Genomic DNA, 25667 nt, shown 5'->3' with positions numbered 1-25667 from the left:
CGGCCTCCAGAACCACAGGCCATGCCTGCGCGGCTCTCCTCCCTTGCATTCCCTGCCCGGGCTGTTTTGAAAAATGTCCAAATTCTTTAATTTGTTTCAATTGTGCGTTTTCTGCATTGGACAGGCTTTTTTTTTTGGAAACTGTAGCAGGTTTCTGCTGTTTCGATTGTGTCATCCATTTGCCAACTTAAACTTGTTTTTTTCAAATGTTATTTTGCTCCAAATTAAAATTGTTTCTTCAAATGTTATATTTCCCAAATTCCAAAACAGTCCAAATGTCTCGGGCCTCCATGGTGGCGCAGTGGTTGAGAGTCCGCCTGCCGATGCAGGGGACACGGGTTCGTGCCCCGGTCCGGGAAGATCCCGCATGGCGCGGAGCGGCTGGGCCCGTGAGCCATGGCCGCTGAGCCTGCGCGTCTGGAGCCTGTGCTCCGCAACGGGAGAGGCCACAACAGTGAGGGGCCCGCATACCACAAAGAAGAAAAAAATAAATAAATTTGTTTTAAATACAATTTATTGAACTGTAACTTTATAAAACTTAATTTTTAGTAATGACTGTTTAACAACTGGCTCAAAACATTCCTGAAAAGTTAACAAATGGCTCTCGAGCCAGTAAGAATCAGTTCCAATACACCACTGCAAGGCAATCATCCCCAATTTTCTTTTCATCTGATGTGGGAAATTGCCTTTTATAAGATACTTCATTTGGGTTTCTCATCACCCAACAAAATTTTCTCATATATGGAAAGTAGGATACTTGAAGATTCAAAAAACACAGAATTTAGTGTGTGTGAGAAGTTCAAGGTCATAGGAAACATGGGAGACCTGTTTAATATACAGGTTCCAAAGAGGTAGAAAGGACAAGGAGGGAGTCCTTTCGAGGAACTGCCTCAGATATAAATGACTTTCGGGTCTGATGTGGGCCTGAAAGAGTCAGTTCCTGGACAGAGTCAGTTCCTAGAGGGTTCTTGTGGAGGCCAGGATTTGGGATAAGGCATGAGTTGTTATGGAGGCCTGATCTCTTGGATGAGCCAGAGTCTTGAGTAAGGGCTGGACACTTATGGGGGCCAGGATCTCGATTCCTGAGTACTTGTGGAAGATAGGGTCATGGGTATGTTCTGACCTCCTGTAATTTCCAGCCTCTTGGGTAAGTCCACATCTCCTTTTGACTTCAGTGGCTTGGGTAAGGCCTGGATTCTTATGGAGGTCAGAATCTTGAGTAAGGCCTTGGCTCCTGCAGACTCCAGAATCTTGGGTAAGACCTGGATTCTTGTAGTCTTCTGAGTCTCAGGTAAGGCTTGAGCCCTTATGGAGGCGAGGGGTTTGCACAAGGCCTGGGCTCTTCAGATTCCTGGCAAAGGCCTGAACTCTTGTTGACTCCAGAGTCTTGGGCAAGGTATGGACGCTTCTCTGGCCCAGATCTTGGGTAAAGTCTGGACTCCTAGAGACTCCTGAATCTTGGGCATTACCTGTACTCTTGTCACATCCAGAATGTTGACAAGGGTGTGGGCTATTATGGAAGCCAGTTATTTGGGAGAGCTCTTGACTTTTATAGAGTACAGTCTCTTGCTTTCGTTCCAGATTCCTATAGACTCGAGAATCATGCATAAAGCCTGAGCTCCTCTGAATGTCAGAAGTTTGGAGAAATGGTGTGTTTTTGTGGAGACCAGAGGGTTGGGTGAGATATGGGCGTTTAAATAAACGTCTGTCTCGAGTAGAACCTAAGCTCTTCTGGGAGCCAGAATCTTGGGTAATGACTGGATTCTTCTGAAGATCAGAGTCGTGGGAAAGGCTTGGATTCTTGCAGAGGTAAGGATCTTGGGTAAGGCCTGGAAGCTTGTGGAGGCCTGGATCTTGAGCAAGGCCTGGGTTCTTGGGGAGGCCTGTATTCTTGTGCAGGCCTGGGTCTTGGATAAGGCCTGGGTCCCTGTGGAGGCCTGGATTTGGGGTAAGGCCTGCGTTTCTGAAAACTCCACAGTCTTTTGAAGGGCCTGGGGTCCTTTGGAGGACAGAGCCTTGGTTGAGGCCTAGACTCTCATGAAGTTCAGGGGGTTGGGGCTGATTTGGGGTTTGGGAAGTAGTGGATAACTGGGGAGGGATGGGGCCCTGGGAAGAGAGGACAGACTGAGGAGACTTGGAGGTTGGGGGAAAGGTGGGGGTTTGTATTAAGGTGGAGGGCTTCTGGTGGTTGCTGTGTTGATGAAGGACAAAGGATCTGGGAGAAACAAGAGGCAGATAAAGAGTGCAAGGTGGAGGCATGGTGCATGGTGAGCTCTGGGCACTGGTTGGAGAATGGAAGCAAGGTTGACAAGGTGCAGCACCCTTGGAGTACAGGAATTTGGGGTAGACTGGAGTCTGGGGGTCCGTGTTTCTCTTCTCAGAACTGCAAGGATGGAAGCTGCAGTAAGGGAAGGTCTTGGACTGTACAAATTTGTCTTTGGCATCATCTGAGATCTTCCCTTCCATATTCCCCAACCCCGGGTAACCCAGTATGAATCCTGTGGAGGGCTTGGCACTGTCCCCACTACATTGCTTCAGTGTTTGCTCTGCTGTACCAGAGCTCACCAGACCATGCCCCTCTTGCGGTCTGGAGAGGGTACCCAAGTCCTTTCTGGAATACCCAGAGTTCTGAGGGGAACACACATGGAATAAGTTCTGCTTTACCCTGCGGTCATCGTAGACCACACGGCCGGAGGAGAGGCCTTGGATGAAGGCAGACAAGGTAGAGGAAATAGAACCTAGGATGGGGTAGGGGTGGTAGAAGGGACTGGAGTGGTGGTCAGGGCCATGACCAGTGCTGGGACAGAGGTTGTGGCAGAGATCGGGACAGGGACTGGTGTAGGGGCTAGGGCAGGAGTAGTATCAGGGGCAGAAGTTGGGGGAGGGACCAGAGTGTTGGCATGGGTATAGGTCAGATGAGCATGGGTCAGGGTGCAGACAGATATTTGGCCCAGGGACTGGGCTGAGGCATGTGAGGTGTCCTGGGCTTGGTCCTGGACTGGGGTATAGGCTGAGGTATGCTCAGGGCCATGGACCTGGGCAGGGCTGTGCTCAGGGGTGAGGGCTCGGGTGGGGGTCTGGGCCTGGGGGGTGGTGTGCTCAGGGGAGTGGAATGTGGAGCAAGTCTGGGCCTGAGGTGGGGCGTGCTCAAAGGGGTGGGTGGAGGAGAAGGTCTGGGCTTTGGCAGGAGCGTTCCCAGTGGGGTGCACTAGGGAGAAGGCCTGGGCCTGGGCGGAAGTGTGCTCATGGGCATGGCCTCGGGAGCAGGTCTCGGCCTGGGGTGTTGTGCGCAGGGGGTTGGGCTGAGAAGAAGGTCTGGGCCTTCGCAGGAGCATGCGCAGGGGGCTGAACTGGGGGTGGGTCTGGGCCCGGGCTGGGGCCTGGGCTGGGTCATAGTCTGGGGTCTTAATCTTGCTCTCTTGGGGCAGGTGGAGTGGAAACACGTCCACCTTGTTCATCCTTCGGTACTTCGAAGATGTCTCCTACCTGGAGTACAAGGTGGCTTGGGACTTTAAGGCTGTGACCGGAGGGGCCTCCCCAGCACTCACTACCCCCTCCTTCCACAGTCCCCGTGGAGCCTCCGTGGAAGCCCCAGCCCGTCCACACTGAGGCGGCATCCAGCAGCACTTAGAAGCCTTCTCATCATTTGTGTCTAGTATCCAGGAGTCAAGGTGGTTTGGGTGCCCGAGCAGGAAGCTTGGGCCATGGCGGAAGCGGGAAGAAACTCTTGAGCACAGGTTCTTGGGATCCACGGAGCAGCGCATGCACATGCGATGGCTGCCTACACAGCTGGCTTGCTTGTCTGCGGGGAAAGGCAAGATGGGTCAGGGCCTGGCTTCCTGAGGGGCTGAGAATCAAGGCAGGGATAGAAGAAAGGGGACAGGCCCACATCCCCTGAGCCCACACTGGCGCCCACTCACCTTTGGGGAAAATACGATTGAAAAGTGCCCGCAAGAATCTCTTCAGATGCCTCCAGAGCTGAGGGAAGAAGGGGAGGGGGGAGGCCGGGAGCAGGGTTAGCCCTGAAATCTAACCCTTGTCCGGTCACACCCCAGCAGCACCTTCTCAACCTTGATTCCATTCTCCAACCAGTGCCCAGAGCTCATCATGCACCATGCCTCCACCATGCACTCTTTATCTGCCTCTTGTTTCTCCCAGATCCTTTGTCCTTCATCAACACAGCGACCACCAGAAGCCCTCCACCTTAATACAAGCCCCCACCTTTACCCCAAACTCCAAGTCTCCTCAGTCTGTCCTCTCTTCCCAGGGCCCCATCCCTCCCCAGTTATCCACTACTTCCCAAACCCCAAACCAGCCCCAACCCCCTGAACTTCATGAGAGTCTTGGCCTCAACCAAGGCTCTGTCCTCCAAAGGACCTCAGGACCTTCAAAAGACTGTAGAGTTTTCAGAAACGCAGGCCTTACCCCAAATCCAGGCCTCCACAGGGACCCAGGCCTTATCCACGACCCAGGCCTCCACAAGAACCCAGGTCTTACCCGAGATTTAAACTGTAGGCAACGACCTGCAAACCTTCTCAGAGGTACCTGTACTGATTGAGTTGCAATCACCCTTACGACGAGCAGGCAGCCAAGATCTGGGTGTACCACCACATGGATACAGTTCCTCCAGCCTGCCAGAACTATCGCCAGATGTCTATGCCTCCCTAAACCAGCTGGAAGCCCCACTGTCCTGGGTCAGGCACTCGGCTAGGGCTTGTGGTCTTTGACGCCCGCCAGAGACAGTTCAGATCAGGCAGGGACAAGTGAGAAGCTCTGTCTCCCAGGCGCCTTCACCGAGAGACATCCAACAATTCACCGGAGACCATCAAGGAGTGGGGATATCAGTGTGTGATGAGCAACTTAGAAAAAGAGGGGACAGATATGCTTGAGGAATAAAGAGACAAGAGAAGTGTTCTGTGGTTGCTTGAGGACATCCAACCCAGCCACATCCCACAGGGCCTGATGAGGACCTAAACTATCCCTGCTTTCCCTCCATAACTGTCTAGCTAAATCCGTTATCCCCATGGCCCTAGAGCTGCATTGTCAATTACAGTAGCCACTAACCAAATGCCTATTAGAATGTAAATTAGTTAAAATTAAGGAAAATTAATTCTGTTAAAAATTAAGTTAAAAAATTAAAAATTCTCTTCCTCAGGGAACGGAATTTCCTTGGCATCCAATTCTGTTCCCTGGCGGTCCAGTTGTTGGGACTTGGCGCTTTCACTGCTGTGGCTGGTGTTTAATCCCTGGTCGGGGAACTCAGACCCCGCAAGCTTCATGGTTTGGCCAAAAAAAAAAATTCTGTTCCTCATTGCCACGGCCATCTAAGTGCTCAGTAGGCACATGGAGCTAGTGGCTACTGCATTGGACGGCACAGATTTAGAACATTTGCATCATCATGGACAATGCTATCGGAGAGCAGTGCTTTAGAGTTTAGAGCAATTTTCCTTTCCCTGTCACCCACCCCCGGCATCTTAAAGCTCCCCCAGAGACCAGAGAACTTAGCTATTTTTAGCGTGGCTCAGAAGCCACCCTCTACGGAGGAGGTAAGATGTGGGGATGGACAGCCAATGCCTGATTTCTCCAGACTGTGAGAAAGATCCCAGGCTTCAGTTTTCCTCATCTGGTCTCTTGGGTCACGATCAGATGTATGGAAACTTACCTCCCCCGTCCTGGGCTGTGTTTGGGGCTCTTGGTTACTGAGGGAGAAGACCTCTCTTTGTCAGTGACTAGGAAACCTTGTGTTTTAGGCTCCCCAAATTGAGCCCTGGATTCTGAGGGTCCCCTCCTTCATAGGCCTCTAAATAGTTCGAGGTGTCTCCACTTAGTTTTCTTGCCCATGGACTTAGGCCTAGTTCACTGGGGAGACAGACCCCTAGGAAAAAGGAATGTTAGAATTCCTGGTCCAGTATGCATTGGTCTAATCTGTGAGCGTGTCTCTGGTGTCCTATCTTTCTGTCCTATTATTCTTACTCCTAGGTTCATCCTGGACTTAAGCTGTGTCCATGATAGCACTGGTCGCTGAAAGCCATTTCCTTCCCCTGATAATTTTTCATTGCCCTGCCCTAGCCCAGCTGGAGTTTCCTCTGGACTTGATTTTCAGTCCTGATAACTCTTCTGTATACACACATAAACTGCGAGATTCCAAAGTGTTTTCCCTGACACCACTTGTGTGTCTGAGGTGGGCAACACTAATATGTCCCTTCCCTGAGTCAGATGTCCATCCCTGGGTCACTACATGCACACTATCGGTGTGTTCTTGTCTAACGTTACCACCACCGATTCCAAGGAGATACGTCCCAGCTGGAGAGCCCATTTCCAACAGCTCTCTGGCTGAGCTCTGAACTTGGACAAGTCATGTGCAACCTTTCTAGGCTTGCAGTCTCATCTCTAAACTGAAGTTATAATTGCATGCAAGAACCCTTCTAGATTTAAATGACCAGGGCTCCTCTACTCCCAAGTGAGATGTAGAGTCCCCAATTTTCCGCATTCCCTAGTGTATGTCCCTCATTATTGTTTGCTATTCAGATCCATCCTATTAGGCCTCTGTTCTAACCGCAAGGAGTGTTTGTGCGCTTCACCTGGCCTTGTAAAGACACAGAATAGTTTATCATAAAGACACAGAATAGTTTATCATAAAGACAGAGAATAGCTTACCTCCATAGAAATACGACTTCCATCAGGCACTACTTCAACGGAACAGGAAAGGATGTGGGGGCGTGGCCCCAACGCCCTGGTAGCTTTGAAGACAAACTACAACTCCCAGGATGGCCGCGAGATCTCTGCAGAGCGAAAGGAGTGACTGAACTCTGACTGGAGGCCGGGCTGGTCCGGAACCACCCCGACAGTCTCCAGAAAGGGGCGTGGTTATAATTTAAGGGCGTGGCCTTACAGGCAGCAGGAAGAAGTTACCTGTTGAATCTTCCTATCCATTCTCTTCCCAGCCTTTGTAGCTAACCCTAAGAGGGAAGCCGCAAACCACTAGCCTCTTCTGAAAAAGAGGTAAGGGGACGTAGACAAGGGGCAGCGAAGGAGGCTATTGCATTCCTTAGGAGGGGCCAAACAGCTACTTTCTACCTGCTGAGTCAGGTGAACCGTTGCATGGGGGCGGGGACCAGCATATGAGAAAAGGGCAAGGACGGAGGAGGTATTTATTTGTTCTCTTTCAAGACTAAATTTAGGGCCCTTCGTCTGCAGACCCATAGGCGGACTGTGTCTTGGGAACCCTCTTGGCCTCTGGAAGAGCCAAGAACGGGGGCCAGTTTTCCGCAGCAAAAGGTACGGCCCGTCTGGGCTTCCTCCCGTTTGTGTATTTCCTAGCCCCCAAACGACAGAGCCATATGGCTTCCGCGGTCTGGGGGAGTGCTCCCTGGTGGGGCCCACTGCCCCCAGCCCCAGCCCGGCCGCTCACGGACATCGACTTCTGCTCTGGGGCACAGCTGCAAGAACTAACCCAGCTGATCCAGGAGCTGGGTGTGCAGGCGAGCTGGAGAGAAGGTCCCAAGCCAGGACCAGATCTCCTCCAGGCCAAGGACTTTGTTTTCTCTTTGCTTGCTAAGTAATCCTCCCAGCCTTAAGTAACCCTCCCAGCCTTCGGGAACTTGCAGCTCTCAGCTCCGCCTCACCCCGCCCCGGCTCTGGATCACGACTTTACGATCCCTTCTCTTTCCTTAGGTCTCGTTCACCGCCGGGACCCTCGCTTTCCTCCTCAGGCAGAGCTCCTGCTGCTTCGTTGCGGGATTCGCGAGGGCTCCCTGGATCTGGGGCCTGCGCCTCTAGGTCCCTACGCTCGGGGACCTCACTACGACGCCGGCTTCACACTCCTGGTGCCCGTGCTTTCGCTAGATGGCACTGGGCAGGAGCTGCAACCGGACGTGGGATCCTGTTACACATGGCTCTTCCTCCCAGAGCAGGTACGCGGAACCTCGGCCCGGGAGGCATGGCAGGATTGCCTAGGACCCCTGGTCCCAGGAGGACGTGATTCGATCCACCCAGCCCAAAGCAAAGAAACTCCCAAGGATCCACAAATCTCCGTGGACCAGCTACACGTCACTGAGCCTGAGGCACACGAGTCTTTGGAAAACTCACCTAGTAATGTTTCAGTGCCAGAGTTGCCTCAACAAGACGTAACCGATGTTGGCTTTCCCTCACCACTGAAAAAAACGGAATGGTGACGTCACCAAAGCAACCGACGTTAGCCCAGTGCCACAGCCGTTGGAGGCTCCGGAGGCGTAGCCCACATTGTGCCCCGCCCAGGTGACTGCCCGGTTCTCTGCTTCGCTGGCTGCGGTCACTGAGTCCCCGTTTCCGGTTCCGGGTGCCCCGCGCTTGGTCCACGCAGACCGCCACGCGGGGGTCACCACCATCCTCCTGGCTGCGCCCGGGCCCCCGCGCCGCCTCCTGCTTTTCGACTTGATCCCCGTGGTGTCCGTGGCCGGCTGACCCCAGGAGCCTCGGAGCCACTCGTGGGCCGGCCCGCTGGCCTCGGAGTCGTCTTCCTTCTAGCTTGTGCCAGGCGGCGGCGGCACAGAGCGGCCGGACACCTCCGGCTGGCAGCTCTGCTTCGCCCGCCAAGAGCTGGCGCTCAAGACGCGCATATCCGTTCCCCTGCTGCAAGGGCACGCGACGGCTCAGGCGCTGCTGCGCCCTCTGGTGGCCAGGACTAGGGTCGCGGCGCCCTACCTCCTGCGGACGTTGCTCTACTGGGCGTGTGAGCGGCTGCCCGCGCCCTCTCTGGCGCGAGCCGAGAATGCGGGCGCCTGCTGCCTCGGGCTGCTGGATGAGCTGGGCCGGGCGCTCGAGGCCGGGACGCTGCCCCACTATTTTCTGAGTGGCCAAAAGCTCCGTGCGGGGGACGGCACCGCTTCGCTGTTCGGGCCGTTGGCCCTGCTTCGCAGGGACACTGCCGGTGCCCTGCGAGCCGCTGTGGAAGAGGCCAAGGCTGCACGCAACAGGGGGCGGCTTAGCTGGCGTGGGAGGCGGGGCCCATTAAAGACGCTGTTCCTACTAACCTGGAATGTGCTTCTGTTGGCCAGCGGGATGTGGAGGGGACTGCTCTCCCCTCACCTGGGAGACAGGCTGAGCCCTTTGAGCCTGAAGAGCCCGTTCTAGAAAGCCTCCTCGCCGGTTCCTCCGCTTCCTCCCACCCTCCTCCCACCCCATCCCTGGCACAGGTCGTTCCATTCTGGCCTCTCCACTTTCCAAATCTGTGGCCAGCACCCCTCCCACTCCGGTGCAGCCTCTGGCATCCATCTCCCGCCTGTTCTTATGGTCTCTTCTCTTAGGAGTCAATAGGGGTGGGGGTAATATATTTGCTGAAAGAACGTGTAAAGGAGAAAGGTATGGAGACCAGGGACTGGCCAATTTGTCTCACACAAAAGCAGAGACATTAAGGAGGCCGGATTTCACCCCAGGCTAGACCTCACCACCACCGCTATCTCTTCAGTTATTCCCCCCACCTTCCTCATCCAGTTCTGTCCTCCATCCCAGGCAGTAAGGTCCCTTTCTCCATTCTCGGGGCATCCGCCATTCCATCTATCTAAGCCCAACCTCTCCCCCCATCCAGAGTTCCATTCAGTGAAGTCGCCTCCTTGTCCCTCCTCCTCTGAACCCGGAGACATGCGAGACATGCGGCCTTGCCTCAGCTCCACCAGTCTCTAAGACCGTCGCCACTCCCTGCCTCCAAGGAACCCCGGGGTTCCGCCCGCCCAGCTTCACCTCCCCCTCTTTCCCGGCGTCTCCGCCCCCGGACCGGCTCTCGGGGGAGGGGGAAGCCGCTGTCGCTGCCGCCGCCGCCTCAGCCTCCCACAGCCGCTACCGCTGCCGCCGCTCTGCTTGGTCCAGCCGCCAGGCCCAGCGCTCACTTCGCCAGACCAGGGCGCTCTGCGGAGACACTCTCACTCCTTCCTGGGGTCCGGGACGCCTAGCCAGGCGTGGGGGGAAGCTCCGCTTGTGGGCTACAGGGAGGGAGGAGCCTGGAACCGGAGCCAGCGCCAGCCGTCCCCGGATCGACAAGAGAGGACAGGTTGAGGGGCGTCGGGGAAGGAAGAGGGGGCGCTATAGGCAGTCCCAGGGAGGACAAGGAAGCCCTGTCGCAGAAAGCTCTGATGCGCTCTGACTTATAGCGGGTCTGTTCACATTTGGGGACCCGTGACAACGTGGGTGCACTCCTCTCTCGGGGGGGCTGGTTGGATCGGAGGGCGTGGGATCTAAACAGCACCAGCTGTCCCCGAGGAAATTAGGGGCTGTCAGAAAAAAGGAAAAAAGCCAAAAACCTATGCTCCTTATTCCGAGGTGACACAGGGCCCTCCAGACAACCACCTGGTGTAACCACTAGGAAGGGCGGATTTGGAGGTGACTTCAAAAGGAGTGGATGGTAACAAGGTGAGGAAAGGGGCTCAGCAGCTGGAATGCTGTGCCACTAGAAATGGGGGTGACTTGGTAAAAAGCGGTATCGTCCAGAGACAGGGTCTGGGAACCTCTTCTTGCTGGTTGGCGACAGTCTGGATATTTCAAGGCATACTTTTTTGGGGTCTTCCGTGAAAAAAAGTGGGGGATTCTTCAATTAGAGGGTGGCAAAAGAAAAGACACCAAGGTTGGGTTCTTCCTAGACACTGGCAGCACCCCAGCAGGGGTGGGGTGAGCTAATATCCCCAAAGCTAAGGACCCACACCCTTAAAATTACAAGAGTGGCTTTGGCAGGAGTGCAGGGCCCGGAAATAGGGTGGAAAGGTGCCTGGGGATATTGGAACCACATCCTGGAAAATTTGAGTGTCTTGGCTTTGGGATAGTGTTAGTGGGGGACAGGGACACTGGAGATCAGAGAAGGGGGAGTTTTCTGTGGGGGGCAAAGGTGGAGGGTGGGGTCAACTGAGAGGTACATAGGCTGCTGGGTCTGGCGAAGCTAGCACGAGGCCCAAGGGTGGGAGCTGGTGCCTGGGGTGGGGGTCGTCTAGGGCTTATCCTCAGGTCCCGTGGGTGAGGCGGCGAGTCGGACCGGAGAGTCAAGAGCATGTCCTGGTGAGCTAGCGGGCTTCTTCGGGGTGGCCCAGCACCACCCGCCAGGTATGCGGGTGGGAGAGGGCCAGGTCCAGGCCTCCATTCTCCTTGCTGGTTCCAAGGAGGTTGAGGGTGAGAGGTGCCCGCAGGCCACAAGCATTCCATTTAGCCAGGAGAGGTGGACTTCAAGGCCCTCCCGGGGCCCTGCCTTCTCCCAGAAGCCTTCCCTAGGCGGAGGTGCCTAAAGAGAGCCAGTGTGCACGAGGCTCCATGAAGTGCTTGAGGGAGGACTTCCTCCTGAGAGGTCAAGTACCCTGAAGGGCTCAGAAGGTTTTAACTAGGGGAGAGGGGTCTTCTGAGCAGAGGACTCAGCAGGCTGTGAGCTGAGAGGAGGCCGGTGAACAGGTGATGTGACCTTGACCCCTTCTCCCCAGCTACCATATCGCCTTTGGGCCCGTGGTGGACGGTGACATAGTCCCCGATGACCCTGAGATCCTCATGCAGCAGGGAGAATTCCTCAACTACGACATGCTCATCGGTGTCAACCAGGGAGAGGGCCTCAAGTTCGTGGAGGACTCGGCGAAGAGCGAGGACGGCGTGTCCGCCAGCGCCTTCGACTTCACCGTCTCCAACTTTGTGGACAACCTGTATGGCTACCCGGAGGGAAGGATGTGCTGCGGGAGACCATCAGGTTTATGTACACGGACTGGGCCGACAGGGACAATGGCGAGATGTGGCGCAAGACCCTGCTGGCACTCTTTACCGGCCACCAGTGGGTGGCACCGGCTGTGGCCACCGCCAAGTTGCACGCTGACTACCAGTCCCCTGTCTACTTTTACACCTTCTACCACCACTGCCAGGCTGAGGGCCAGCCCGAGTGGGCAGATGCAGCGCACGGGGATGAGCTACCCTACGTCTCTGATGTGCCCATGGTGGGTGCCACCGACCTCTTCCCCTGCAACTTCTCCAAGAATGATGTCATGCTCAGCGCCGTGGTCATGACCTACTGGACCAACTTCGCCAAGACCGGGTGAGGGCCAGAGGGAGGGGCTGGGTCGGGCATCCCTGCAGTTCAGGGCACACACCGCCTCCATCCTCAGCCCCTTCTCTCCCTCTCCTTCACACGGCCATCATTCCTCCATCAAGGCACTCTTGCCTTCTCGACTCAGACACCTGCCGGACAGCTCTTCTGTGTGTGTTGAAGACTCAGAAGAGTTGGACAGAGAGGTCCCTGTCTTTTCTGGGGGGCGGGCTCACTTGGTGCCTTTGGCTCCGTGTCTGTCTCTCCTTCCCTCCCTTGCCCACCCAGCTCTCTCCTTCTCCTCCCAGAGCTCGGCCCGCTGTCTGAGTGCTCCCATCTGTGTATCTGAGTGTGTGTGAGGGTTTGTGTCTGTCTGTCTATTGCTGTCTCTGCCCCTCTCTTTTGAAATCTATTGATATCTCTGCTTGCTTTGATCTGGTTACTCTGTACTCGCTGGTTTCCCCCTGGCTGTCTCTCATGTCCTTTTGTGTCTCTGTTTCCATATGTCTCTATCTCATTCATTCTCAGACTCTGCCTCTGTCACTGGTGGTCTGTCTCTTCCCTCTCTGCCCCTCTGTCCTCATCTCAGACTGTCTCTGGCAGTCTGGCTTCATCCCTATTTGTCTGTCTGTCCGTCCGTCTCTGGCAGTTTCTCTGTCTCTTCGTATCCGTCTCTGTCTCTCTTCCCGTCTCCCCAGCTCTCTGCATCTCTGTCCATCTCTCTCCTCATTCCTCCCATAGCACGCCCCCACCCCTGCCTTTCATGGGAGCCTCACCCTTACTCCTCCTTTCCCTGCCGCGCTGTGTCCACAGCGACCCCAACCAGACGGTGCCACAGGACACCAAGTTCATCCACACCAAGCGCAACCGCCTCGAGGAGGTGGTGTGGAGCAAGTTCAACAGCAAGGAGAAGCAGTACCTGCACATCGGCTTGAAGCCGCGCGTGCGCGCCAACTACCGCGCCAACAAGGTGGCCTTCTGGCTGGAGCTCGTGCCGCACCTGCACAACCTGCACTCGGAGCTCTTCACCACCACCACGCGCCTCCCTCCCTATGCCACGCGCCGGCCGCCGCGCCCGCCCCCTGGTGCCCCCGGCACTCGCCGCTCCCCCGCCTCCGGCCGCCCTGCCGCCCGAGCCCAAGCCCGAGCCGGGCCCCCGGGCCTACGACCGCTTCCCCGGGGACTCCCGAGACTACTCCACGGAGCTCAGCGTCACCGTGGCCGTGGGCGCCTCCCTCCTCTTCCTCAGCATCCTTGCCTTCGCCGCCCTCTACTACAAGCGGGACCGGCGGCAGGAGCTGCGGTGCAGGCGGCTCAGCCTCCCCCCCACCCCACCCCCCCCCCCGCCCCGCCCCGGCGGCTCGGGCACCGGCGTGCCCGGCGGGGGCACCCTGCTCCCTGCTGCCGGCCGTGAGCTGCCACCCGAGGAGGAGCTGGTGTCGCTGCAGCTGAAGCGGGGCGGGGGCGTCGGGGCGAAACCTGCGGAGGCCCTGGGCCCCGCCTGCCCGCTCGACTACACCCTGGCCCTGCGCCGGGCGCCAGACGATTTGCCACTCTTGGCCCCCGGGGCCCTGACCCTGCTGCCCAGCGGCCTGGGGCCACCCCCTCCCCCGCCGCCCCCCTCCCTCCATCCCTTTGGGCCCTTCCCCTCGCCTCCCCCCACCGCTACCAGCCACAACAACACGCTCCCCCATCCCCACTCCACCACTCGGGTATAGGGGGCGGCTCGGGGAGGCCCCCCTCCCCGGCCCTCCCGGCCAGCTCAGAAGGCAGGGAGGAGGGCTTGGCGACAGGCTTTTGTCGTGTGGAGCTGTGACACATCGAGGAGCTTTAGGTGGACATGGGTTTCCTCGCCGGGATGTGTGCGCTTCTCCCGCGCGGAGTGGCCCGTTCTCTTCTCTGGACCCGGGCCTTTGAACAACTGGGGGGGTGTTTTTTCCCCTCCGTCGTCTGGACACCCGTCTTCGGTGTGTGGGGACGTGGAAGTATTTTCCCACGTGGAGGTGTGCTGTCTCATGAGGGGGTGAGAAACCATGTGCAGGGTGAGGGTTTTTTTTTGCCGCCCTGGACAAATGTTGGCTCCCTCAAAGAATTTCTGTGGGGATTTGTGCCCCCACCTCCTCCCTCCTCCCACCCCCTGGAGACCCTGGAAGTGGTGTGTTCACAAACAGCGACCCTTGGCCACCGGACGACGCAGGGTGGTGCCTGGGAAGTAGCGAGGAAATCACAGCCCCCCTGCCCTGCCCCCAGCCCTCCCGCCCCAGCGAATCATGTGTATCCCCCGTGGTACAAGTGAGGTGAAGCATGGTCTCCCCCGGGCAGGCCTCGCCTTCCACAGATGACAGACACACATTCCCTGCCACGGGGAAGAGAGGAGATCTTGCATCCCTGTGCTGCCTGGGAACTTGTCTTCCCCTGGGTCCAGGATGCATTTCTGAGTGGAAACATGTTCTTGCGTGTGGATGTACGTTTTCCCATGCAGACGGCCCCTTTCTCTGCAGCACTTCCCTGCATCTTAGGGCCTCAGGCCCAGCACTTAACTTCTCACACAGCAGGTGTGAAAGGACTTCAAACTGACAGAAGCTGAGGGGGAGGGACAAACCCTGAGGAGATGAACAGACCCTAAGCTCTGCCCTTCCTTCCCCTAGAGTTCGGGGGGTGGGGTGGGGTGGGGGGCTGCGTGGCACCTGCCACCCACAGAGGCCGTGCATGTTTGACCAAAGCCCTCACCGCGGTCTGAGGGCAGCCCTTCTTCCCTCAGTCCTCAGACAGTCGCTCATCCGTGCCAAACTGCTGAGGTGGGTTTGAGGGGCGAAGACCCCCCAAAACGTGCCAAGGATTCCTCAGCCCTGGGCCAGGGCAGGTAGGATACAGGAGAGGGGGAGGTGGCAGCTAAAGGGGTCCCGCCTGCGTCCCTCTTCTCGCCATGTCTCATCCCTCCCTCTCTGCCCCCGTTTTCCCTCCCCCCTTCGCCGTCCCCCTCTGAAGACATCCCTTCCTGGTCTCAAGCCAGCTTCTCCCCTCAGCTGCCCACCCCCTCCTTTGACCTGCCCCCTCTCCCCTGGGCCCCCAGGGCTGAAGGAAAGGAGCAGTGGAGGGGGGAGGGGAGGAGAGCAGGGGAGAAAGGCTTCCCCGGACAGGTTGGGGCACAGAACGGGGTCAGCTGTACTGAGGAACAGATGGAGGGGGCAGTGGGGGACGGCGCTTGGGCAGACACCAGCAGGAAGAATTTGATTTGAAAGGATGTGTGTAAGGTGACTGCCCAAAGAGAAACGGTTTGGGCCTCTGGGGAGAGGAACAATGTCGGGAAGGGTTTCAAGGGACACCAGCCGAGAAGGAGCCAATCCTCGCCTGCTGGCATTTTGTGGGTTCATTAGTGCCAAATCTGAATAGGGGGTGGAGTGCTGTCTTCCACTGACCCCCAAATCCCTTGTCTTGGCTCCCCAGAACTTTGCCTCCTGACTGTCCCTTCTGCCCCCACCTCCACCCATGGAAACTTAGTTCTTTTCCCACCCCTTCCCCTGCCTGGTCTAGCTCCTTTCCAAACAGCCCTGCCTTCTAAATGCTAGGGACCTGGGCCCTGAACCCTGTAGACAGATGCCCCCCAAACTGGGGCATGGGAGGGGGGCTGGGGGACCCCATGATTCAGCCACGGACTCCAATGCCCAGCCCCTGTCCCCAGAACAATTCCTTGACAATCCCATGTCCCCACCCCAACCCTTCGTGGCTCTGTACACATTTTTAAACCTGGCGAAAGATGAAGAGAATATTGTAAATTGTCGGAGTCCAGCTCCAACGAGTCCAGGTAAACCCGAGGGATGGACGGCGTCGGCGAAGGAAACAAGACCTGACACCCTTTGTAGATGTCAGCACGTCAAGCACAAATTTATTTTTCAGAGCGGGTATTTATATATAGGCAGGTTTCATCATCATGTACAAAATCAAAACATCTCAACATGTTCTAACCTCAAAATATTTTTGTCAGTTTTCTGAAAATGTCCCCAGTTTCTAGATGTACTAACAAGATAATTCCCCAAGTTCTCATTAGTTGCAGGTTATTTTCTAATAGTTAAGCCAAGCTATTATGTAAGTCTTTAATACAGAAGTGCAATCTTCGTGTTCTTTCTGCATGGGCAAGTTTTTTTTTTTTAACATCTTTATTGGGGTATAATTGCTTTACAATGGTGTGTTAGTTTCTGCTTTATAACAAAGTGAATCAGTTATACATATACATATGTTCCCATATCTCTTCCCTCTTGCGTCTCCCTCCCTCCCACCCCTCCAGGCGGTCACAAAGCACCGAGCTGATCTCCCTGTGCTATGCGGCTGCTTCCCACTAGCCATCTACCTTACGTTTGGTAGTGTATATATGTCCGTGCCTCTCTCTCGCTTTGTCACAGCTCACCCTTCCCCCTCCCCATATCCTCAAGTCCGTTCTCCAGTAGGTCTGTGTCTTTATTCCTCTCTTACCCCTAGGTTCTTCATGACATTTTTTTTTCTTAAATGCATGGGCAAGTTTTTTGAATAGTGCCTTAAAAATATTTACGATATATCCTACAGTTCCTGTGTACCTGACTCCACTAGTAGCACTTACAATACCTCCTACGCTCCTGTTTATCACCTGGCAATTGTTGCCAGAGTATTAACCTTTCTTTAGAGTGGACCCATATGAAAGCAAAATCATCAACAACCCCTTCGTAGGGCCACTGTTGTTCAATTGGGGGTGTTTTCCATAGGAACATCCCTATATTTCCATTTGTGTATTGCGTTCCCAGTTTCCTGGGGCCGAAATAGGTACTTTCCATTTTGTAATAACAATAGTAGGGGGGGTAGTAGTTTTTCTCATTTTCCTAACCCTGGACGCAAATCCCCCTTGTGCTGTTTCCATATATAAGCTTAACACAACCAAACAAATCAATAGAGATGTAGTCCACCGTCCTGGCACAGTGCTGCTTTGCAGTCCTGCCTTTGATTGCATCATGACTTTGTCACTGCGCAGGGACTCCAGGATGGAATATTGTAAATATAGAAGTTTAACTGCTGGTTTTGCCTGCTGTTATGTTGGGGGGTAGGGGTGGGGCTCTGAAGAAACAAACCCTGGAGAAGTGACTCTGCCAGTGAGGGAGGAGGAGGGGGTCCGAGCCCACAGCCCCTTCCAGTGAACAGCTCTGAGGTCAGAGAGAAAGGGGGAGTGAGTGCTGGGGTGAGGTGGTCATTGGTAATGGGGTTGTTCGGGGAGTTAAGATCAGGACCAGTGTTTGTGCAGAGGTCAGAGCCTGGTGTAGAGGACCAGGCAGGGGCTGATGGGGACAGACACCAAACAGGCCAGAGGGCCTATGGGCTGGTGCAGGTGGCTGGCTACAGGAGAGACATGCAAGGTGAAGGGTTTGGTCTCTGCTAAGCCCTGGCCCAGGCTGGAGGGTCAAACACAGGCCCAGGACTCTCCCTCTTGGCACACTGTGAGGGAGAGCCCCACATCATTGTGACCCGCTTAACCCCAGGAGCCGCTGGGACAGGAAGGCGGCCGGTAGTACTGTGGGCACAGTAGGTTGGGGCCCTGGGGACCCCCATGGCCACGGCCACGCAGTCACTGTGTCCTCCCCCACCTAGCTCTGGCGCAGACTCCGTGGCTTCTTACACCAAGTGTTTCGTGTTATTTGTGAGAAAGGTAAGTGGAGGATGGGGAGGTTGGGGAATAGGAAAGGCAGAAACCAGGTGTTCTAGCCCTGACCTTAAGTGGGCCCCTTCCCCTCCCGCTCTCCCTGCTCAGACACCATAACTATGCAGCTTCTCTTCCTGCAACCTGCCTCTCCATCCCTGGAGGAGCCAGGCTCCCCACCTGTCCCCGATCCACAGAAGCTTCTAAGTTATGCTCACCTGGGAAGCAGACCCAGCCCCCGAAGCAGAGCACCCCTGCAGTCTGCCTTCGGTGCACCATGGACCCTGTGAAAATGATCGTGTCCCCCCCACCCACTCGCCGCCATCGCCGTCGAGACTCTGTGGCACGCCACGCCCACCGCCCCGTAGCCTGGGCCCCTGACAACTGACAGCGATGACGAGAAGCCCCCACGTCAGCACACAACAATCTGCTCCCACAACTGGAATTGCCCCAAGGACTGGGAAGGCTTTCAGTCCACCCAGGGGTTCTGGACTCCCTGGGCCCAGGATGCTATGGAGCCACCTACCCAGACCATCTGCTTCCAGCAAACTGTAGAGGGAAGGCCGCTCAAAAGAGAGGCAGTCAGAGCTGGGCCTACAGGCCTACGCGTACCCTGTGAACCCCCGCCCCACAGCCCTCAGGCCCTGAGCCACAAGAACGGTTGGGGGGTGCCCCAAGCAGAACAGGAGCAGTGCCCGCCAGCCCAGCCACCCATCCTGGGCCCGGCCCACGTCGCAGACATCCCCCGGCGCCGCTCCTCAGGGCGCGTAGCCTATAATGCCAGAGACGTGAGACGGCAGCTGCGGGAGCTGACCAGGGAGGTGGAGGCCCTGTCCCACTGTTACCTCCCGGTCTCTGGATCCAGCACGGCTGAGGGGACGGGAAAGGCCTAGGTATACCGTTCCCTGACAGAGAGGTGACTGGGAGAAGAATAGAAAGAAGAGAGGAGGTGGTTTGTGGTGGTGTGCGGGGTGCCAGGGCCCACACAGCCACAGGGAATTCCCGGGACGTCCAGTGATTAGGACTACACGCTTTCATTGCTGACGGCCCCAGTTCAATCCCTGGTCGGGGAACTAAGATCCTGCAAACCACACTGCATGGCCAAAAAGAAAAAAAAAGAGAGAAAGAAATAGAAACAGCCAGTGGGCATTTTCCATCAAGACTCCAAACACATAGCAGGTGCTCAATATAGACCCACGTAATGGAATCAGCTTAAAATGATCAATAACGTTAGTCAAATGAAAATGAACAGAGAAGCAGGGTGATTCATAAAAGGCCTATCTGCTCACATTCCAGGAACGCAGCTGGTATGGAAGGTGAGGTCTATATTCCTCTATATCTGTTGAGATGTTCATTGTGCAAACAAAATGACTTGAGGATCGCCAGGTACCACTTTCACAGACCTCAGCAATGAACCCCAGCAATGATCCCAGGACTGCCTCCACAAGAACCCAGGCCTTACCTGAGGCCCAGGCCTCCCCAAGAACCCAGGCCTTGCTCAAGATCCAGACCTCCACAAGCTTCTGGGCCTTACCCAAGACCCTTACCTCTGCAAGAATCCAAGCCTTTCCCACGACTCTGACCTTCAGAAGAATCCAGTCACTACCCAAGATTCTGGCTCCCAGAAGAGCTTAGGTTCTACTCAAGACAGACATTTCTTGACACGCCCATACCTCACCCAGCCCTCTGGTCTCCACAAAAACACACCATTTCTCCAAACTTCTGACATTCAGAGGAGCTCAGGCTTTATGCATGATTCTCGAGTCTATAGGAATCTGGAACAAAAGCAAGAGACTGTACTGTGTAAAAGTCAAGAGCTCTCCCAAAAAACTGGCTTCCGTAATAGCCCACACCCTTCTCAAGATTCTGGATGTGACAAGAGTACGGGTAATGCCCAAGATTCAGGAGTCTCTAGGAGTCCAGACTTTACCCAAGATTCTGGGCCAGAGAAGCGTCCATACCTTGCCCAAGACTCTGGAGTCAACAAGAGTTCAGGCCTTTGCCAGGAATCTGAAGAGCCCAGGCCTTGTGCAAACCCCTCGCCTCCATAAGGGCTCAAGCCTTACATGAGACTCAGCAGACTACAAGAATCCAGGTCTTACCCAAGATTCTGGAGTCTGCAGGAGCCAAGGCCTTAGTCAAGATTCTGACCTCCATAAGAATCCAGGCATTACCCAAGCCACTGAAGTCAAAAGGAGATGTGGCCTTACCCAAGATGCTGGAAATTAGAGGAGCTCAGAACATACCCATGACCCTAACTTCCACAAGTACTCAGGAAGTAATCGAGATCCTGGCCCCCATAAGTGCCCAGCCCTTACTCAAGACTCTGGCTTATCCAAGAGATCAGGCCTCCATAACAATGCATGCCTTATCCCAAACCCTGACCTCCACAAGAACCATCTAGGAACTGACTCTGTCCAAGTTTTGGGCGCATATCAGACCCACAAGTCATTTATATATGAGGCAGTTCCTCGAAAGGAGGGTGCTTGGCAGCACACACCATGGACTTCTGTCCCACCCAGTCAGAACTCATGCTCTCCCAAGGCTCAGGTGGCCTACAATTACCTGCAAACCTTCTCAGAGGTACCTGTACTGATTGAGCTGCAATCATCCTCCTGGCGAGCAGGCACCCAAGACTGGGTGTAGCACCCCATGGATACAGTTCCTCCAGGCTGCCAGAATTATCGCCAGATGTCTACGCCTCCCAAAACCAGCTGGAAGCCCTACTGTCCTGGGTCAGGCACCGGGCTAGGGCATATGGTCTTTGACGCCCGCCAGAGACAGTTCAGAGCAGGCAGGGACAAGTGAGAAGCTCTGTCTCCCAGGCGCCTTCACCGACAGACATCCAACAACTCACCGGAGACCACCAAGGTTTGGGGATATCAGTGTGCTCAGAGCAACTTAGAAAAAGAGGGGACAGATATGCATGAGGAATAAAGAGACAAGAGAAGTGTTCTGTGGGTGGTTGAGGACATCCACCCCAGCCCCATCCCACAGGGCCTGATGAGGACCTAAGCTATCCCTGCTTTCCCTCCATCACTCTCTAGCTAAATCCGTTATCCCCAAGGCCCTAGAGCTGCATTGTCAATTACAGTAGCCACTAGCCAAATGCCTATTAGAATGTAAATTAGTTAAAATTAAGGAAAATTAATTCTGTTAAAAATTAAGTTAAAAAGTTGAAAATTCTCTTCCTCAGGGAACGGAATTTCCCTGGCATCCAATTCTGTTCCCTGGCGGTCCAGTTGTTGGGATTTGGCACTTTCACTGCTGTGGCTGGAGTTCAATCCCTGGTCGGGGAACTCAGACCCCGCAAGCTTCATGGTATGGCCAAAAAAAAAAAAAAATTCTGTTACTCAGTGCCATGACCTTCTAAGTGCTCAGTAGGCACATGGAGCTAGCGGCTACTGTATTGGACGGCACAGATTTAGAACATTTCCATCATCATGGAAAATGCCATTAGAGAGCAGTGCTTTAGAGTTTAGAGCAATTTTCCTTTCCCTGTCACCCACCCCCAGCACCTTAAAGCTCCCCCAGAGCTCAGAGAACTTAGCTCTTTTTAGGGTGGCTCAGAGGCCACCCTCTGGGGAGGAGGTAAGATGTGGGGCTGGACAGCCAATGCTTGATTTCCCCGGACTGTGAGAAACGGTCCAGGCTTCAGTTTTCATCATCTGGTCTCTTGGGTCACGATCAGATGTATGGAAACTTGCCTCCCCCGTTCTGGGCTGTGTTTGGGGCTCTTGGTTACTGAGGGAGAAGACCTCTCTTTGTCAGAGACTAGGAAACCTTGTGTTTTAGGCTGCCCAACTTGAGCCCTGGATTCTGAGGGTCCCCTCCTTCATAGGCCTCTAAATTTTTCGAGGTGTCTCCACTTAATTTTCTTGCCCATGGACTTAGGCCTAGTTCACTGTGGAGACAGACCCCTGGGAAAAAGGAATGTAAGAATTCCTGGGCTGCCGGCCCGAAGCCTGGCGGCGCAACTCTCCCCCGGCCCACGGACGGAGCCTCCCCAGCTGTGCTCACAGCCAGCCCAACCGCAGCCCGCACCCCTTCACGGGACACTTGAACTACTCCCGGGATCCCCACGAGGTGCGGCGCCGGGCGGCCGAATGGGCCGAGATGCTGCCCGTGCGGCGCCCTCTGGCCACGTCCGCCTCCCTCACGGTGCTGGCCGAGGCCTCATACAAGCGGGCCCCGGCTCCCAGCTCAGCGCTGCTCCTCCGCCCCTCCCAGCCCCTGCCCGACGTCCAGGCTAACGAGCACCCTCCACCTCCACCCACCTTCATGCCACTCAGCCGGAACCCGGGGGGCAATGCCAACTACCAGGTGTATGACAGCCTGGAGCGGAAGCGGCAACCGCAGGAGAGCCAAGCACGGGCCAACTCGCTGCTACCTTCCACGTCGGCCTCGAGGCCCTCTCTGCACAGGAGACAGGCTGGGAAAATGAACTGACCGGTGGCAAATGGGGGCGGTGGCGGGCGGGGGCAGGGCATGGAGAGAGGAATAAAGAGCGCCGGAGTCCAGGAAACATTGGTGGTCTGTGGCTTGGAAGCGCCACTCCTTCTGCCAGCCTGGGCCCCTGCCCTTGGCTTCCTGCAATAAGAAGCCAGTGTCCCCTTCTTGGCCTGAGGGTCCCCTTGGTTTAGTGGCCACAGTTCTGCCAGCAGGCCCCTCCTGGTCCTATACCATGCACTAAGTACATCTGCAGCTGCAGACTCCAAACCCCTGGTCTCTGGGCACCTCCTCTGTGTCTCAGCTGTCCCTGTCCCCAAAGAGCCTCATACAAGAAGCTGCTTCCAACGTGGGAGGTTCCACACCTGGGCAGGTCCAGCTGCAGGCCCAGTGAAGGGCATGAAGAAGGCTGAGGCTCTGGACTCCAACCAGGCCTTCAGCAGGCCTCTGAGGCCGAGGTCTTCCTAGTCTCAAGAGGGACCAAGAGACGGAATGTGTCATTTGAACAAGTGAGTCAGTGGGTGGTGAGCAAATGAATGACCACTCGAGGGGAGGTGTGCCGGCCACCGGGCCCTGTTTGACTGTCCAGGCTCAGCTTACCTGACCCTGGTTACCAGGGAATGCTACCCTGGGTCCTCCTTTTCGTCCCCCTCCCTCACTGTGACCTCACCACCTGTCCCATTATGACCCAGTCTGGCTCCCAGTGACTATGTGGAGGCCAGGGGACCCAGGCAGTCCTTGAACCCCTAGTCATGGGTGAGCGAGCCCTCTACCGAGCCGAGCCATGCTCTGGCACCATCCCCAGGAAATGCCAGGAGCTAGGAGACTCAATTCTTTTGCTGCTGATCAGATTCACCTTCCTCAACTTGGGAATGAACGTGGTGACTATGGTCAGAGCAGGATCTGGGCAGCGGAGTTGGGGGAGCCCTGGGGCCTTGAAGGGGCTGAGGTGGGAGGGCTGCTGGGGTGTGGTCGGACAAGGGTTGGATTTCAGGGCTAACCCTGCTCTCGGTCTCCCCCCTCCCCTGCTTCCCTCAGCTCTGGAGGCATCTGAAGGGTTACTTGCGGGTACTTTTCAATCGTATTCTCCCCAAGGGTGAGTGGGCGCCAGCGTGAGCTCAGGGGATGTGGGCCTGTCCCCTTTCTTCTATCCCTGCCTTGATTCTCAGCCCCTCAGGAAGCCAGGCCCTGACCCGTCTCGCCTTTCCCCGCAGACAAGCAAGTCAGCTGTGTAGGCAGCCATCGCATGTGCATGCGCTGCTCCGTGGATCCCAAGAACCTGTGCTCAAGAGTTTCTTCCCGCTTCCGCCATGGCCCAAGCTTCCTGCTCGGGCACCCAAACCACCTTGACTCCTGGATACCAGACAAAAATTATGAAAAGGCTTCTAAGTGATGCTGGATGCCGCCTCAGTGTGGACGGGCTGCGGCTTCCACGGAGGCTCCACGGGGACTGTGGAAGGAGCGGGTAGTGAGAGCTGGGGAGGCCCCTCCGGTCACAGTCTTAAAGTCCCAAGCCAACTTTTACTCCAGGTAAGAGACATCTTCCAAGCTCCACAGGATGAGCAAGGTGGACGTGGTTCCTCTCTGCCTGCCCCAAGAGACCAAGACTAAGACCCCAGACTCTGACACAGCCCAGTCCCCAGCCAGGGCCCAGACCCGCCCCCCAGTTCAGCCCCCTGCGCATGAACCTGCCAAGGCCCAGACCTCCTCCTCAGCCCACCCCACTGAGCACACCCATCCCCCATTCTGAGATCTGCTCCTGAGGCCACGCCCATGAGCACGCTTCCGCCCAGGCCCAGAATATGGGGAATATGGAATGGAAGATCTCAAATGATGCCAAAGACAAATTTGAACAGTCCAAGACCTTCCTTTACTGGAGCTTCATTCCTTGCAGGTCTGAGGAGAGAAACCGGACCCCCAGACTCCAGTCTACCCCAAATTCCTGTACTCCAAGGATGCTGCACCTTCTCAACCTTGCCTCCATTCTGCAACGAGTACGCAGAACTCACCATGCACCATGCCTCCACCATGCACTCTTTATCTGCCCCTTGTTTCTTTCAGATACCGGGTCCTTCATCAACACAGCAACAGCCAGAAGCCCTCCAACTTAATACAAACCCCCACCTTTCCCCCAACCTCCAAGTCTTCTCAGTCTGTCCTCTCTTCCCAGGTCCCCATCCCTCCCCAGTTATCCATTACTTCCCAAATCCCAAGCCAGGCCCAAACCCATGAACTTCCTGAGAGTCAAGGCCTCAACCAAGGCTCTGTCCTCCCAAGGACCCCAGGCCCTTCCAAAGTCTGCAGAGTTTCCTGACACCCAGGCCTAACCACAAACCCAGGCCTCCCCAAGAACCCAGCCCTTGCTCAAGACCAAGGCCTCCACAAGCTTCCAGGCCTTCCCGAACATGCTGGAATTTACAGGGGCTCAGAACATACACATGACCCTAGCTTACACAAGTACTCAGGAATTCATCGAGATCCTGGCCCCCATACGAGTCTGGCCCTTACTCAATACTCTGGCTCATCCAAGAGATAGGGCCTCCATAACAACTCATGCCTTATCCCAAATCCTGGCCTCCACAAGAACCCTCTAGGAACTGACTCTGTCCAAGTTTTGGGCCCACATCAGACCCGACAGTCATTTATATCTGAGGCAGTTCCTCGAAAGGAGGATGCAGGGCAGCACATACCATGGACTTCTATCCCACCCAGTCAGAACTCCTGCTCGCCCAAGGCTCAGGTGGCCTACAATGACCTGCAAACCTTCTCAGAAGTACCTGTACTGATTGAGCTGCAATCATCCTCCCGGCGAGCAGGCAGCCAAGACTGGGTGTACCACCCCATGGATACAGTTCCTCCAGCCTGCTAGAACTATCGCCAGATGTCTACGCCTCCCAAAACCAGCTGGAAGCCCTACTGTCCTGGGTCAGGCACCCGGCTCGGGCATGTCGTCTTTGACGCCCGCCAGAGACAGTTCAGAGCAGGCATGGACAAGTGAGCAGCTCTGTCTCCCAGGCACCTTCACCGAGAGACATCCAACAACTCACCGGAGACCATCAAGGAGTGGGGATATCAGTGTGTGATGAGCAACTTAGAAAAAGAGGGGACAGATATGCACGAGGAATGAAGAGACAAGAGAAGTGTTCTGCGGTTGTTTGAGGACATTCACCCTAGCCCCATCCCACAGGGCCTGATGAGGACCTAAGCTATCCCTGCTTTCCCTCCATCGCTCTCTAGCTGAATCTGTCATCCCCAAGGCCCTAGAGCTGCATTGTCAATTACAGTAGCCACTAGCCAAATGCCTATTAGAATGTAAATTAGTTAAAATTAAGGAAAATTAATTCTGTTAAAAATTAAGTTAAAAATTCTCTTCTTCAGGGAACGGAGTTTCCCTGGCATCCAATTCTGTTCCCTGGTGGTCTAGGTGTTGGGACCTGGCGCTTTCACTGCTGTGGCTGGGTTTCAATCCCTGGTGGGGGAACTCAGACCCCGCAAGCTTCATGCTTTGGCCAAAAAAAAAAAAATTCTGTTACTCAGTGC

At 55.6% G+C, this 25667-nt stretch overlaps 2 protein-coding genes and 4 pseudogenes across 2 annotated transcripts; 5 read left to right on the top strand and 1 right to left on the bottom strand.

The window, feature by feature from the left end:
• On the bottom strand, window positions 1-9634 carry LOC149746664 (uncharacterized). The gene is given in 4 exon segments (XM_089900849.1): window positions 1-3802; window positions 3921-3978; window positions 6658-6782; window positions 8089-9634. Coding segments are annotated over 3 exon segments (1128 nt in total). The 5' UTR covers window positions 6664-6782; window positions 8089-9634; the 3' UTR covers window positions 1-2738.
• On the top strand, window positions 4484-8992 carry LOC149746665 (transmembrane protein 102-like; annotated as a pseudogene).
• Window positions 9635-11011: 1377 nt separating the features above from the next.
• Window positions 11012-13809, top strand: LOC111171400 (neuroligin-2-like). Its single transcript, XM_089901805.1, is given in 5 exon segments — window positions 11012-11019; window positions 11433-11656; window positions 11659-12028; window positions 12833-13124; window positions 13126-13809. Coding segments are annotated over 5 exon segments (1506 nt in total). The 3' UTR covers window positions 13738-13809.
• Window positions 13810-17240: 3431 nt separating this feature from the next.
• Window positions 17241-18598, top strand: LOC149746663 (spermatid maturation protein 1-like; annotated as a pseudogene).
• A 389-nt stretch (window positions 18599-18987) lies between these two features.
• Window positions 18988-20983, top strand: LOC115802496 (uncharacterized; annotated as a pseudogene).
• Window positions 20984-22879: 1896 nt separating this feature from the next.
• Window positions 22880-23989, top strand: LOC149746662 (uncharacterized protein SPEM3 pseudogene; annotated as a pseudogene).
• The last annotated feature ends 1678 nt before the right edge of the window (window positions 23990-25667 follow it).

This window comes from Delphinapterus leucas, chromosome 19 (genome assembly GCF_059928025.1).
Source record: "Delphinapterus leucas isolate spDelLeu-1000000601 "Yukka" chromosome 19, BTC_Dleu_Yukka2, whole genome shotgun sequence".
In the NCBI taxonomy this organism is placed as follows: Eukaryota; Metazoa; Chordata; class Mammalia; order Artiodactyla; family Monodontidae; genus Delphinapterus; species Delphinapterus leucas.
Note: the sequence above shows the minus strand (reverse complement) of the source record. Positions and strands in the feature narration are given on the sequence as shown.